Source organism: Sus scrofa, chromosome 1 (genome assembly GCF_054392235.1).
Source record: "Sus scrofa isolate SSC_HxYL_T2T_F1_AM1 chromosome 1, Sscrofa_HxYL_maternal_Yorkshire_Landrace_v2.0, whole genome shotgun sequence".
In the NCBI taxonomy this organism is placed as follows: domain Eukaryota; kingdom Metazoa; phylum Chordata; class Mammalia; order Artiodactyla; family Suidae; genus Sus; species Sus scrofa.
The window spans coordinates 137058007-137073669 of record NC_139383.1 but is presented as its reverse complement, the minus strand read 5'-3'; the positions used below and the strand labels follow the sequence as shown (position 1 = coordinate 137073669).

At 46.8% G+C, this 15663-nt stretch overlaps 2 protein-coding genes across 4 annotated transcripts; one reads left to right on the top strand and one right to left on the bottom strand.

Moving 5' to 3' along the window:
- The first annotated feature begins 8343 nt into the window (after nt 1-8343).
- On the top strand, nt 8344-12132 carry SERF2 (small EDRK-rich factor 2). 3 transcript variants are annotated; one of them, NM_001190206.1, is made up of 3 exons: nt 8344-8412; nt 9030-9138; nt 9761-10102. In NM_001190206.1, exons 1-3 carry the CDS (start codon nt 8406-8408, stop codon nt 9822-9824), a joined length of 180 nt encoding a protein of 59 aa, NP_001177135.1. In that variant the 5' UTR covers nt 8344-8405; the 3' UTR covers nt 9825-10102. The 3 variants fall into 3 exon arrangements, with proteins under 3 accessions (NP_001177135.1, XP_084879869.1, XP_084879923.1); XM_085023743.1 differs by having other exon boundaries at nt 8349-8528; nt 9761-12132; XM_085023797.1 differs by having other exon boundaries at nt 8349-8412; nt 9738-10097.
- On the bottom strand, nt 11075-15605 carry SERINC4 (serine incorporator 4). Its single transcript, XM_084971919.1, has 12 exons — nt 15387-15605; nt 14707-14883; nt 14397-14575; nt 13872-13951; nt 13650-13743; nt 13185-13396; nt 12909-13004; nt 12685-12811; nt 12229-12301; nt 11753-11801; nt 11461-11614; nt 11075-11288 (listed from the first exon to the last, which is right to left on the bottom strand). Exons 1-12 carry the CDS (start codon nt 15486-15488, stop codon nt 11075-11077), a joined length of 1557 nt encoding a protein of 518 aa, XP_084828045.1. The 5' UTR covers nt 15489-15605.
- Between the last annotated feature and the right edge of the window lie 58 nt (nt 15606-15663).

The following is a 15663-nucleotide window of genomic DNA, read 5'->3' as shown; positions in this document are numbered from 1 at the left end:
AGGTGTCTGGCCCTTAATAGGTATACACTTTCACATTTGATGAAGAATATGAATGAACCCAGGAATCAATAATATCTCCCTATCTAACTGAATCTTCAAAGTAGATTTTGTTCTTTTCTTTCTTTCTTTCTTTTTTTCTCTGGCCATGTCCATGGCATGCAAAAGTTTCTGGGCCAGGGTTGCTATGGCTGTTAGGGTTAGAATCTTTGCCACAGCAGTGATACCTCCAGATCCTTAACCCACTGAGCCACGAAGGAACTCCAAAATAGATTTTGAAGCTGCATATTTTTGTCATTTCTGCTGCCACCATCTCAGTCCAAGTGGCTATCTTCTGTTTCATGATGTAGTGGACATCTTTTATCTGTCTAGCATCCTCCTTTTTCTGGGGAACAAACTCCCTTTTTAAAATAAACCCATTTCCTTCCCCATCAGAGCCCTGTCCTGGGATTTTAAAAACTGAAGGTAAAGGAACAGGCTCAGACCCTCTTTCTTGGACATGCTTTGAGATTCCAGGGCAGGGACATTGGTGACCATTTCCTATCATGCCAAGGGATCTGGATCTTAGAAAATAAAGCAGAGTATCACCCTGTCAGTGGTTTTAGTTTCCCCCACAGTCAGTCATCCCCTAGTTTGCTTATGTAAGTCAACAAATTCCCTTTTTTTGCCCAAACTGGCCTAAACTTCATTTTGATTATCTGTTACCCAATTAAGCCTGGGATCCTGCATTTCTGTGATCGCCTCCTGACTGCTCTCTCTATTTCCATTTACCTGCTCTGATTCAGTTTCCTCCTATGGAGTGATCTCTTCAAAATCTACAACTTGCTGATGAAGAGCACTTGTTGGGTTAGACTCTCAGCCCCACCCTTTATTATCTGGGCTTCCTTGAGAAAGTTATTTAACCTGCCTGTACCAAAGTCTCTAAATCTTGGTAGAAAGGGGATCATGACACCTCAGAAGGTCAGTGTAAGGTTCAAATAACAAAAGTACACTTGCTATACTTAATAAGCACTCAGTGTTAGCTAGTAGTGGATTTGCAGTAGTGACTCAGATCAAATCAGTACCCTACCTACTTCCTGACCTAGTTTCATACCATGCGCACTTTGTGTTAGTGACTTGCCTCTTACCTATCCACTAACTTTGTGGCTTGATGGGATGGCCTGGGGAGCAGGGCCTTAGGGACATCACACATGCTGTTTCCTCTTCTGAAATGTTCTCCCTGCCTACCTACCCCTCCTTGGCCTGGCTGACTCCTCTTTTTGCCTCAGCTCAACTGTCACTCGCTCATTTATCTAATCAAATTTAGGGTCTCCAAGTATACTCCCTTCATAGAACCAGTAGTGCTACAATTTCTTACCAGGACAGGTAGAAGAATTGTTCACAGATGGTCTTCATTCAGATTATACTGACATCTGTTTTGATGCTGTGTGTCCTGTTAAATATTTTGAATATCATCCTTGCGTAAAATCTGTTCATTTTTTATAGTAATTATCACACTCAATTTGCTTATATATATATATAGCTATATCCAGATATAGACATATACACACAGAAATGCATATACATATGTATTATATATAGAGAGAGATAGGTTTCTTCTCTACACTATACTTTCCATGTGTAGGGCAATATGCATGTTTTATTCATCACTCAGTTTACCTGATGACTAATACAATAGTTAGCACATGGTGCATGACACAATGAATATTTGTTGAAAGAATGAATGAATGATTTGGCAACTCCTGAAAAAATTAGACTAGAGGTGTGGCAACCAGTCTAGGTTCTGTTAGGATCAGAATCAGATTCTTTTTTTTTTAATTTTTTTATTTTTATTTTTGTCTTTTTGCTATTTCTTGGGCCGCTCCTATGGCATATGGAGGTTCCCAGGCTAGGGGTCCAATCGGAGCTGTAGCCACCGGCCTACACCAGAGCCACAGCAACACAGGATCCGAGCCGCATCTGCAACCTACACCACAGCTCACGGCAACGCCGGATCGTTAACCCACTGAGCAAGTGCAGGGACCGAACCCGCAACCTCATGGTTCCTAGTTGGATTCGTTAACCACTGCGCCACGATGGGAACTCCAGAATCAGATTCTTGAGCATAGGGATAGAGTGGGGTGAGCTAACAAGAGGAGACTGGTTACAGGATTATTCCATTCTCTCACTCACCTGAGCTGCTGGAGTTGACAGAGGTAGCAGGTGCCAAAGAGAACTTGCTGCTTCATCCTGCACTATTTCACTATCTCTGACTAGCTCCACGGAACTGGTTCTCTGGTCTCTACACATAAGGGGACCTATGGGAACCTGGGGCTGGGAAGCCAGATAGTCCATATTCTTTTATAAACAGTGGTCATTTTGTTGTAGGTCTTCAGATGATGTCCTCACCCCTTAAGTCCAGTTTCCTGGAGTTCCCGGCGTGGCACAATGGAGACGAATCCGACTAGGCCCATGAGGTGGTAGGTTCGATCCCTGGCCTCACTCAGTGGGTTGAGGATCCGGCATTGCCATGAGCTCTGGTGTGGGTCGCAGACGTGGCTCAGATCTGGTGTTGCTGTGGCTGTGGTGTAGGCCGGCGGCTGTAGCTCTGATTAGACTCCTAGCCTGGGAACCTCCATATGCCGCAGATGCGGCCCTAAAAAGACAAAAAAAAAAAAAAAAAAAAGTCCAGTTTCCTCATCTTCTCATTTTTTTTTTTAATTTTACTTTATTTTTGCTTTTTAGGGCTGTACCCGCGGCATTTGGAGATTCCCAGGCTAGGGGTCTAATTGAAGCTGTAGCTGCTGGCCTACGCCAGAGCCACAGCAACATCAGATCTGAGCCATGTCTGTGAACTACACCACAGCTCACAGCAATGCTGGATCCTCAACCCACTGAGCGAGACCAGGGATGGAATCCAAAACCTCATGGTACCTAGGTGGATTTGTTTCTGCTGCTCCACAAAGGAACATTTTATATGTGGAGTCCTTAAATCCTGCCTCACTTCCTTCTCTGCTTCAAAGCCTTGGGTCCCCATTTTCTCTAATTTATTTGCTCTTTTTTTTTTTTCTTAGATAGATTCTTCTTTTTTTTAAAATTATTTTTAATAGTTATTTCCCCAATACATTTTTTTTCCTACTGTACAGCATGGTGACCCAGTTACACATACATGTACACATTCTATTTTCTCACATTATCATGCTCCATCATAAGTGACTAGACATAGTTCCCAGTGCTACACAGCAGGATCTCATTGATAATCCATTCCAAAGGCAATATTTTGCATCTATTAACCCCAAGCTCCCCAACCACCCCACTCCCTCCCCCCCTCCCTTGGCAACCACAAGTCTGTTTTCCAAGTCCATGAGTTTCTTTTCTGTGGAAAGGTTCATTTGTGCCTTACATCAGATTCCAGATCTAAGTGATATCATATGGTATTTGCCTTTCTCTTTCTGACTTACTTCACTCAGTATGAGAGTCCTAGTTCTATCCATGTTGCTGCAAATGGCATTATTTTGTTTTTTTTTATGGCTGAGTAGTATTCCATTGTGTATATACACCACATCTTCCTAATCCAATCATCTGTCGATGGACATTTGGGTTGTTGCCATGTCTTGCCTATTGTGAATAGTGCTGCAATGAACATGCGTGTGCATGTGTCTTTTTAAAGGAAAGTTTTGTCCAGATATATGCCCAAGAGTGGGATTGCTGGGTCATGTGGTATCTATGTATAGCTTTCTAAGGCATCTCCATACTGTTTTCCATAGTGGTTGTACCAGCTTACATTCCCACCAACAGTGCAGGAGGGTTCCCTTTTCTCCACACCCCCTCCAGCACTTGTTATTTGTGGACTTGTTAATGATGGCCATTCTGACTGGTGTGAGGTGGTATCTCATGGTAGTTTTGATTTGCATTTCTCTAATAATCAGCGATGTTGAGCATTTTTTCATGTGCTTGTTGGCCATCTGTACCTCTTCCTTGGAAAAATGTTCAGGTCTTTTGTCCATCTTTTCATTGGGTTGTTGGCTTTTTTGCTGTTGCTTGTATATTCTAGAGATTAAGCCCTTGTCAGTTGCATCATTTGAAACTATTTTCTCTCATTCTGTAAATTGTCTTTTTGTTTCCCTATTTGCTAACTCTTAACTCTGTGCTAAATTTGTTTATTAATTTATTTCATATTGAGCCACCTTGTGGCATATGGAACTCCCAGGCCGGGGATCAGATCTGAGCTGCAGTCTCGACCCAATCTGCAACTGTGGCAATGCTGGATCCTTAACCCACTGTGCCAGCTGGGGATAAAACCCACGTTCCAGTGCTCCCAAGATGCTGCTGATCCCCTTGTGCCACAGCAGGATCCTGTCTAGTTATTTGTTTTATTTGTTTATTTATTTGTTGTCTTTTTAGGGCTGCACCTATGGCATATGGAAGTTCCCAAGCTAGGGGTTGAATCAGAGCTGCAGCTGCTGGCCTATGCCACAGCCACAGAAACGCGGGATCCGAGCCACGTCTGTGACCCACACCACAGCGTGTGGCAATGCCGGATCCTTATTTTGACCAAGGCTAGGGACTGAACCTGCATCCTCTTGGATACTAGTCAGATTTGTTTCTGTGGAGCCACTATGGGAATTCCCTGTGCTAGTTTAAGTGAAGGTATTTTCTCTGCCCCTAGGCTGTTGGCCAGCCGTCACAGTTCTTTACCATATGGGCATCTCATAACATGGCAGCCTGGTCTCCCTGAGCCAGTGATCCAAGAGAGAAAGGAAAGCAGATGCTACATTGTCTTTTTTTTTTTTTTTTTTTTTGTCTTTTTGCTATCTCTTGGGCTGCTCCTATGGCATATGGAGGTTCCCAGGCTAGGGGTCCAATCGGAGCTGTAGCCACCAGCCTACGCCAGAGCCACAGCAACGCAGGATCCAAGTCGCGTCTGTGACCTACACCTCAGCTCACGGCAATGCCAGATCGTTAACCCACTGAGCAAGGCCAGGGATCGAACCCGCAACCTCATGGTTCCTAGTCAGATTCGTTAACCACTGTGCCACGACGGGAACTCCTACATTGTCTTTTAGCATCAGAAGTGATAAACCATCATCTCTACCATATTCTAGTGGTCACATAGACCACTAGATATAGGGTGGGAGAGGACTGCACAAGGATGTGAATACCAGGAGGGAAGGATCATTAGGGGCCATTTCTGAGACTGGCTACTATATTAAGGCTAAGAGGAATTTGGAGAAGGAAGAGGAAGTTTTAAAACTGAAGAAAGAGATGGAGGAGACATTAACTAAATGCCTATTGTGGGCCAAATACTTTATACCAAGTTATCTATATTAATCTTTTCCACAACATTGAGGGGTAGGTATAATTAGCACTTTTCATATAAAGGAATTGAAGCATGGAGAAAATGAGTGTCCAAAATGAAAATCAAATCCAGTAAGTAGCAGAGTTAGAATTTGTATGTTGTTATGTGTGTCAGCAATGTAATTAATCTATTATATTTAGTATGTACCAAATGTGGGACATATGCTACTAGTGGTATGAGAAGTAATTTTATTTTATTTTATTTTTTCTTTTATGGCCCACACCTGTGGCATATGGAAGTTTCTGGGCCAGGGATTGGATCTGAGCCAGAGCTTCCATCCACACCCCAGCTGCAGCAACACTGGATCCTTAACTCACTGCACCACATTGGGAACTCCTAAGAGAAAAAATTTTAATTGGTATAGAGACATAGCATTAAGCAACATTGAAAGTATGAAAATTAAATGCTTTTCAATCTTCTGATTATGTCAATAGAAAGCTTCAGTTTGGAAGACTTATGCCTTATTACCCCTCCAACACTTGTTAATTTCTCTAAGAAAGAGAAAGCAGAAGTTCCAGTGTGGCACAATGAGTTAAGGATACAGCATTGTCACTGCAGCGGCTTTTAAGATTTATTTATTAAAAAAATCTTTTTTTTCGCTGTGGCACAAGTTCAGTCCTGGCCTGGGAATTTCCATATGCCATGGGATCAGCCAAAAAAAAAAAAAAAAAAAAAAAAAAAGCAAGAGCGAGGACAGGCCCCAGGCTCAGTAATTTTGATAGTGACACTCTTCTGGTAGAAATTTAATAATATATTTCATTTTCATTGTATTTATTCATTTACTCATTTTTTTTTTTTTTGGTCTTTTCTAGGGTCTCACTTGTGGCATATGGACGTTCCCAGGCTAGGGGTCCAATTGGAGCTGTAACTGCCGGCCTACACCACAGCTCACAGCAATGCCGGATCTTTAACCCACTGAGCGAGGCCAGGGGTCAAACCCGCAACCTCATGGTTCCTAGTCGGATTCGTTAATGACTGAGCCATGACAGGAACTCCTATTCAGTTTTTTTTTTTTTTAAATGTCATTTTCTGTTTCTTTTCTTTTTGGCTGCACCTGCAGCATTGAGAAGTTCCTGGGCCGGGATGGAACTAGCACCACAGCAGTGACCTGAGCCACAGCAATAAAAACTCTGGATCCTTAACTCCCTTCATCACCAGGGAAATCTTCATTGTATTTATCTATTTATTTTTTCATTTATTTAATTTGGAAGTTCCCAGTTAGGGGTCATATTGGAGCTACAGCTGCCAGCCTACACCACAGCCACAGCAACAAAGGATCTTAGCTGGGAGCTGCGTCTGTGACCTACACCACAGCTCACAGCAACAAAGGATCTTAGCTGGGAGCTGCGTCTGTGACCTACACCACAGCTCACAGCAAAGCTGGATCCTTAATCCACTGAGCGAGGCCAGGAAATGAACCTGCATCCTCATGGATAGTAGTTGGATTGTTTCTGTTGCCACAATGGGAACTCCACATTGCATGTATGTATTTATTTTAGTGATTTTTATTTTTTCCATTATAGCTGGTTTACAGTGTTCTGTCAATTTTCTACTGCACAGCAAGGTGACCCAGTCACACATATACATATACATTTCTTTTTCTCACATTACCATGCTCCATCATAAGTGATTTGATATAGTTCCCAGTGCTATACAGCAGGATCCCATTGCCTATCCATTTCAAAGGCAATAGTTTGCATTGTATTTATTTTTATAGTTACTTCATGTTTGTGGGCAAGCAGTAACTGATTTTAAATTTACTAAAGGAATATTAAGTTTGGGCTGTATTCTTCACTTAAAACTGATATAATTTTTTTTTTTTTGGCCACGCCCCAGGCATGTGGAAGTTTCTTGGCCAGGGATCTAACCTGCCTGTGCCACAGCAGCTCCAAGGCAGATCCTTGAACTACTGTGCCACTAGGGGGCTTCCGAAAAATTTTAACAAGAAGTAGTAGTGATTACTTGGATATGGCAAAAATCATGAGAATTTCCTGAATGTGGTTTATTGCATGCCCATTAGCGCTACGTTGAGACAGAAGCAAGTTTGAAGTTCTAGCCTCAAGTCAGTTCTGCTATGGGCATTAGCTAGAGAAAATCACAACCAATCCCTTCCTGTGAGATTTCCTAAGCATTTCTCCTTTATCCAGTGAATTCCCCAGGATAGGTAGGGAGTCGTAGACAGATTAGCAGTGCTGGGAATGAGAATTCAGCGGGAAGTCTAATCTTCCCGCCCTATTCAACTACCAATTACAAGCCAGGTATGGCTGGTGGAGATAGTAGTAGAGAAAGCTAGAGGGAGAAATGGACATAGCATGTGCATTTCCCAATCTCTCAGTCTGTGACTTTGGAGTCCTTCAATACTTGCAAGCAACATATTTAAAGCTTCCGTGGCGATAAGAGTAGGATCAAATTTTAGGACCTACAGGATGTGGTTGCTTATTTCCATATTGGAGGAGTTTGGATGGGGGAACAATGGGGTTGGAAGGGAGTTTCTGAAGTTGCGTCTGTACGTGATTTTACAGCGTACGTGAATTCAGGTGTCCTCATGAGTGGCTCGGTAGCGGTGGGGAATCCTAACCACAGAGTTTAGCCCCAGAGTCTTGCGAAAAGAACCTGGGGGACCATTTCCGCCGCCGAGATGCCCCGCCCTCCGTCCCTCCAAGGTTTCCTATGGGCGAGTTTGTCTCCCAAACCTTCCCCGCATGAGGTCACTCTGCCAGGTCACGTGCTCAAGCCCGCGGGAGCGCCACATCGCCAGCCGCACCCCTCCACCCCCACCCTGCCCACGTGACCCGGCCTACTTTCTCCCCACCCGACCCAACGACTTGCTCGGGAAGCCCCGCCCCACGCCGTGCGCTCTGCCTACGAACCTCCGCCTCTCAGCCGTCCGGGCTCAAGCGTGGCCCGTGGCCCCACGTGTTTACTCCTGTCCAATGGGAGTCGGAGTCCGGGAGCGAAGGGGCGGGGAGGAAAAGACGACTTCTTTACGCTGCGAGAAAGGGGCGGGGCTTCCAACGTCGTTCTGAGCGAGGGGACGCAACGGAGGCAGGCCGGAGCCGCTGCCGTCGCCATGACCCGTGAGCACCGAATCCCCCTTCTCTTGCCCCTTTCTCCTCTTCACCCTGCACAAGACTGCCAAATCTCGGCACTGACCTCCTTTTGGCTTCGCCAGCGAGACCCTTCTCTGGGAGAGGTCTATAGCGACCCTCACCCTAGCAGCCCGGAAATCGACCCTTCGCCCACCGCCACTTTTTGAGAACCTTACCCCCACCGCCCCTTCAGGCAAAACCCTTCCCAGACCTTCCGTGGTGTGGGGAGAAGCCCTGTGCCCCTGTGGTGGACCCCGAGCTCCTCTACTCCAGATCTCTGCCCATCCCCCACAGAGATCCATACCACGTACACCCACCACCACCACCACCTGTCTGGGCCCCCATGCTGCAACGAAATTCGAAACTTGTCTCTAGCAGGCTTCTCGGGACTGTCGTCCCTCGATTTCCCAGTTTGACCTGCCCCGTGGCAGCTTCCGCACCCCCCCTCCCCGCCCAATCTGCAGTCTAGGCCCTGAAAAACGGTCCCGTGTCGACGCCTGGGGAATGAAGTATTGGACCCTACTGGTGTCCCGGGTCAGGGAACAGGGTTGTCGGTGTGTGGCCAGAAAGGCTCTCGCGTCTCACCTTTTACCTTTTTTCTTTAGGCGGTAACCAGCGCGAGCTCGCCCGCCAGAAGAATATGAAAAAGCAGAGCGACTCGGTTAAGGGAAAGCGCCGAGATGACGGGCTTTCTGCTGCCGCCCGCAAGCAGAGGTAGCCCCAGGGAGGGGAGGGGAGGGTGGGGTGAGACCTGGGTTAGACCAAGGGTTGTACCAGCAAAGAGAACTACCTCAGGGCTTACCATCTGGACTAGTCGTGAGGGGCAGAGTGCATTGTTTGCTCTAGGGTTTTATTCCTCTCACCTTCTAAATTGTTAGCTCACAGCCATATAGGAATGGACTGGGGCTGGTGCTTACTCTCGGTCTGATTTGTGAGTGCCCCCCGGGTCTGACCTTAAGGGCAAGGGCAGGGAACTTCACATTTCAAATGCAGTAGTGGTTATGACAGCCCAGTCCTTTTGGCCCTCCTTGCAGTTCATTTGTCCTCCCTTCTCCCAACCTTTCTCACTGGTGTTGCTGGGTGTGGTACTTGGCACAGAATAGCCTTGGGCCTGTGTGGCCAGACTTCTGACCCCTTGGGCAAAAGCCAGATAGAGACTGATTGCCTTTTGAGCCTCAGCTCTCTTCCTCTTGTTCTCCTAGGGTGGGAATATAGCAGCCACACGCTGAATTTTGTCCCATCCACTTCCATCTTATCCTTTGTGCCCTTCATCCCCCTGCATCTTGTCCTTTTTGCCCTCTGGTACCTCCCAGTGCCCCATCATCTCTACCCCCAGGGACTCGGAGATCATGCAGCAGAAGCAGAAAAAGGCAAACGAGAAGAAGGAGGAACCCAAGTAGCTTTGTGGCTTCGTGTCCAACCCTCTTGCCCTTCGCCTGTGTGCCTGGAGCCAGTCCCACCACGCTCGCGTTTTCTCCTGTAGTGCTCACAGGTCCCAGCACCGATGGCATTCCCTTTGCCCTGAGTCTGCAGCGGGTCCCTTTTGTGCTTCCTTCCCCTCAGGTAGCCTCTCTCCCCCTGGGCCACTCCTGGGGGTGAGGAGGTTACCTCTTCCCAGTGTTTTTTATTCCTGTGGGGCTCACCCCAAAGTATTAAAAGTAGCTTTGTAATTCCTTGAGCGCCTGGTTTGACTGGGGATTTGGGGGGTTGGGGATGGAGGAATGGCTGCCTGCCCTTTCCCACCAAAAGGGGAGACCTTTAGACTCCAAAAGGTTGTGGATATGTAGATTAAGTGAAACGTCAAAGCAAAAATCCTTTATTGTGCTACAACAAACAGACAAATATGTTGGGTACGTGGTAGAGAAATCCTCTCAGAACCGTAGGGACTTCTTTTCTGTGATATCAGTCCCACACTCGGACCTTAAACACCATCTTAAGGATGGGGTTGAGGTCCTAAGAAGGAAGGCTCCAAGACCTAAATGTATGCCCCTCTTCCTTATTCTTCCTCAGTTTGCTCACCTTCTTGAAAGTTGGCCCAGATCCTGCTGCTCATTAACTTCCCATGGCTAGCTGCTCTCAAGTGTTCACATTCTCTTCTGTTCTGTCATTCCTCATGGAATGAGGGTGGTTTTTGTCTTTCCATTTCCTTTGACCTCAGCATCAGGATTAAAACCCAGGGTAGTCTCTGCTCCTTTCTTCCTGTGTCCTGGTTTGTTCTGGGCTTCTTACATCCCTGTACCCAGGGCTGAACTACTTATTTTCCTTTTTATCTTCAAGGGCAGAGCCAACTAAGTCTTCAGTCCCCATTGGTCTTTCCCTGCCCCCATCTCCACCATGAGAGCCAGGAAAGAGCTGGTGCCACACTGTCTGCTGGGATCAGCAGTGGTTCCTGAGCTGCTGACTTAGTTAGGCTCTTGCTGCCGAGTTAGGCTCTTGAGCTGGGGTGAAGATGTAATGCTAGCGCCGGTGAGTCAGATGTTCAGGGTCAGGGTGTGTATAGCCACTTTTTTCAAGTCGGATGTACTACTGACTGCAGCCTAAAGGGAGGTAACTACACATTGTGTCCTTGAGGTATTTGTTGGGCTGGCCAGCTCCTGTGACCCAAGACTAGGGTTACAACTTCAAGGTAACATGAGTCTGTTAAAAGTACTTAGATTGGATGTTTGTTATCTGGTGATACTGATGCATGACAATGTTGCCTGACAATAGGAGGGGGCTGGGGTTCCTGGGTGGGGGACCAACAAAGTGGTGCCAGTAGCAGCCCCAGGTAGAGGAGTACACAGGCCCAGCATGAGGTAACCTTGACCCAGAAAGTAGCCCAGCTACCCATGGTGAACGTCTTTTCCAGTTCTGCTCCCTCATAGCTGTGGAACCAAAGCTCTGGTTAAGGCCATGACTTTTAAATCATCTGTCCTACCTCCCACTGAAGAGTATGGTAGACCCATGTGTGTCTCCTAAGAACTCTTAGGACTAGCCTTGAATTGTTCTTAAAATAGCAAGGTTTTCAAAAGTATCACAGGCCCGTCTCCATCCTACCTGAACCAGTTGGTGAGGGTAACCATGACATAGAGTGATGCTAGGAAGAAGACAAAGTGGAAGGCAGAATAGCTGTAGGAAAGCTGCTGGGCTTGCGCTGGAAGAGCTGGAGAGGTATCTTGGTCAGCTGGCCTGGCAGTCCCACCTCTTTGCCCTGGAGATAGGAAAGGACTGCTGGCAGCAGAGCTGCTGAAACACCTCTCCCCCACCCCCCTTTTGTGAAGGCACTTGAGAGCTTTTTGGCACTCTGCAGAAATCTACACTTTGTTATGGATCTTCATTTGACACTCACCTTTCTCTGGCTCCACTGATTCCAGGCAGCAGAAGCAGAGTGAGGGTGTCTGTAAAACAAAAGGGAGCATGTTTTGGAATGACTTTAAAATAATGTCTTGGTAATAGTATAGGAAACTGAAAAGATTGGTCTGGTATTAAAAAGTGGAGGCACACCTGGGTTCAAATTCTAGCTCCAGCATTTAACTGGCTATGGAAACTTTGGTAAGATGTTTAACCTTCTGTGCCTCGATTTCTCCATTTGTAAAATGGAGCAAATAACCTACCTCACAGGGTTGTTGTGAGGACTAAATTAAATGAGATTGTGTATGTGTATGTAAAGTATCTAGCACAGTGCCTAGCACATTGTGGGTACTCAATAAAAGGTAATAGCAGCTAGAATCTGAGCATTCTGGGTAGAGGTTGATAGGATGTGTGTGTGTCTGGCTATGTGTGATGGGGGAGGGATATTGGGGATAATGAGCTCTCCATCCTCACCTGGAACTCATAGCTGTAAACCTTGACCATCCACAAGGGCCCAAATACCTCAGCCAGGTAGGATGCCTCATTGCTGAGAAAGAAGAGAAGGTTCTCAAACTGGTCTAGTTATGCAGCAGGAGGGGTTGCCTGAGGGCATTTACTGCCAGCTGGTACATATTTGCAAACTCTCAGGGAGGGTATTGTGCTCCCAGAGTCCCTTTTCCTCCAGATTTAGAGGGCCTTAAAATGTTGGTACATTTTAAAATTCTCAAGTCACTTCTGCTGCCCATTCACCTCATACAGATCATCTGACAAGTGCTATTCTTAGAAATTGTTTTTATTCATGGGGAACTTTCCTCACTCTTAACATTGCTCTGAAGTTTAAATAAACCATGATCCCAGGCAACCTCCTGACTCTCCCTGTCCTGACCATCCTCCCTTCTCTCACACCTCTCCCTTGACACCTTTACGTACCAAGCAAAAAGCACACAGGCATACATGATGCCAGCACTCAGCACTGCCAGAGAAGCATTGGGTATTTCAGGTTCCATTTTACTCAGGCCAGGCAGGCACAGAGTGTGATTCTGTCCTTGAAGGATTACTGAGAAGGGGCAACAGAAGAGAAGCATGGTAACAAAAAGCTAGGTATTTGGTAGGAGCAAAAGTTTTAGCATGGGGAATCCAGGTCCTTTTCTTACCACTCTCTGGAGGACGGCTGGACAGTGCAGAGAATGTCAGGTACATGATATAGCAGCTGATGATAGAGGCTTGTAGAAGGCCAGAGCGTGGCTGCTCTGGGGAGAATGGGAATCATTGCTTTAGCTTAAAGGGTAGTAATTTCCTTCACTCCTACCCCCACCTGCACTCTGTCTCCCACCCTTTGGGGGAAGCAGAGAATTGAGATTAGGGAGGCTAATGAAATTTGCTATACTAAAGGCCCTTCAGATCTGGAATGTTGCAAGGCATGTACCCACTGAGGCGGATGCAGGGAGCGATGGAGAGGAAGGAGAGGAGCCCACAGAAACAAAGGTGCAGACTAAGCAGCATCTTGTTCAGCAGGCAGCCGGCTGGGTGTGTGTAGTGGCGGAACAGGAGCACAGCTGCTACACCTGCCATACTGTAGAATCCTAGGGTGGTCAGCAGCACAGCTAGGAACCAGCGGCAGTCTTGGGCTGCACCTGTTTGCCTAAGGGTGGTAGGTGGGCAGTGGCTTGGGGCTCCAACTCTTCTTTTTACCCATTACCAACTATTCCCCCTCTCAGAAGAGTGGTGTGACTTACCATTGCACTTGGCCCACAGTCATCACATTCCTGAGCTTTTCGATACTGCTTAGTGGGAAACTTAAAGTCATCGGTCATGTCCTTTGCCCAACCCCACTGGGTCTAGTAGAAATGTCAGACAGCCTTCCCAAGAAATCTTGAGGGTTATGTGCTCCTTACCAGTTCTTGTTCCAAGAATGGGCAAAGGCTGTAATAAGCACCAACTGCAGCAGGATGAATGTAAAGCCTCCACAGATGCCAATGTAATGCCAGACTGCAAGTGAAGCATCAGTGGAAAACTAGCTGATCATATTGTTAACTCCTGGTCCTCTTGCTACCCTCTTTTTTTCCTTAGAAAAACTTTTAGCTCACTCTTGCCGATCAGGATGAGATGGAAGGTACCTGGGAAGAGATGCTCATCAGGGATGCAGAAAGCAACAGCACAGAGACCTAGCAGGAACAGCAGCTTGAGGACCCAGAAGCTGGTTAGGAGGGAAAGAGAAAACCAGACTCAGAAGAAAAGCAAAGGAGGAATGCAAAGGGAAAAGGAAAACTATAGAAAAGGGGAGAAAAGAGACAACTAAGTATAGGAGGGGAAGAATCAGTCCCATGTAAGGGACTGGAGACAGGTCCCTCACAGCCTGTGTAAAGTTCTGACTCTCAAATATCTAAATAACATCTGGACAATGTTTAGCATTGACAGAGGGCTTGTATATAGTAACCCCACTGTTATCTCCATTTTAGAAACTAGAAGCTCAAAGAGGATAAGTATGTGGCTTGTGGTCATATGGCAGGTATAGTAGAAGCAGGGACTTAACTTATTTTCTGTCTCTTTACAGTGCTATTACTCCATCTTGGAATTTCCTTTGCTCAGCTTATGTGTACTTACCTCCCCATCCTCTCCCCACCTAAAGAGTACACACAAACCTATTATGCAGCTGTGCTCGCAGGCTGGTGGGGGAGTGGAGGTGGACCAGCAGCACAGCCTGTAGCAGGTGGAAGGTGGCAGTTCCTGCACATACTCGGTACACAGCCCCAGAGCCACTGAGAACTGGGCAGTGAGAATGGCCAAACAGATGGGCACACAGCCCTGAGGGCATCTGGATCTGGAGGGAAGATACATGTGAGAAATGGCTGGGTGAATCGTTACACCTACTTCCATGAGTATGTCCACTCATTTCCCTCCATCCAAATCTTTTGTCTATCTTAGGGTTTCTCCTTTTATTCTCCCACTTACTCCACGTGCCTTGCCCCAGACTCTTTCCACTACTGTCCTTGACAATAGGAGGCAGCAGACTGCTGAGGCCCCCACATGGAGGAGAATGTAGAACAGGCGGCTACAAGGAGACTCTGTGAGAGGAGGCCACCTAGAATGCCGGCAGCAGGTACAGGAAACAGGCCCACAGCAGGACACCTGAGGGTAGAGCACGTGCAGGGCAGCAAAGCAGAGATGATTTACTGAGGAAGGGCTTACATTAATGTATGTGTGAGGTTAACCCATGAGGCTGAATTCCAAAATTTCCCCCTCCCTTCTCTTCTTTCCTTTTACTCAGGAATTCTCAGACTCTCTGGTTCCAGGCTATTTAGGATTGCCTTCCACTGACATCAAGTAGCGCTTTCATCATAAGAGCTTACCTGCTGGCTTGAGCAGAATTTCCCAAAAGCCTAAGTCACACCTGGCTTCAAACCCTTCCCTGGACCTAAACATCTGGTACCAGGAACATGGGAGGAGAGGTTTAATGATGAATGTTCTTAGAGGCAAAGAAGCATAAGGGCCCCAGAGGAAAGGAAGGCCTATCCTTATTTAAACAGCTCCCCTGGGTTTTTCTCCCCAGCTTTTTAGATTCCCCACTATTTCCTTCCAGTTTTTCAGATAGCACATGCTCTAGGGAGCTCTCTGGCCAAATATCCTCTCACCTGATAGAAGGGAGGGCTCAGTATGACGCTGCTCACTCCACTGTGTTGCTGCGCCAGGCGGGGAGAGGTGCTCGAGCTCGTGACCGCCTTTGCACCCACCATCCTTATCCCAGGGATTAGGCCCAGGTCCACCAGATGGACAGTAGATGAGAAAGGCGCTTTCCTTTGTATCAGCCCACTGGACTGTGCTGAGGCTGGTCACCCAGTTTAAGGCAGAATGGAGGGGAGGGAAAAGAACACCAACCTCCAGGATGTGGTAAATGCAAATGTCCCTGTG

Excerpts from the sequence above, each read along its gene's own strand:
- SERINC4 (XM_084971919.1), bottom strand. The coding sequence starts at position 15,488 with ATGGTGGGTGCAAAGGCGGTCACGAGCTCGAGCACCTCTCCCCGCCTG. Across the intron at positions 13,005-13,184 it reads CGCTCCCTGCATCCGCCTCA|AGCAGCCACGCTCTGGCCTT; the intron begins GTGGGTACATGC and ends CATTCTCCCCAG. Across the intron at positions 12,812-12,908 it reads CAGCCGTCCTCCAGAGAGTG|TAATCCTTCAAGGACAGAAT; the intron begins GTAAGAAAAGGA and ends GCCCCTTCTCAG.
- SERF2 (XM_085023797.1), top strand. Across the intron at positions 9,139-9,737 it reads GCTGCCGCCCGCAAGCAGAG|TGCCCCATCATCTCTACCCC; the intron begins GTAGCCCCAGGG and ends GGTACCTCCCAG.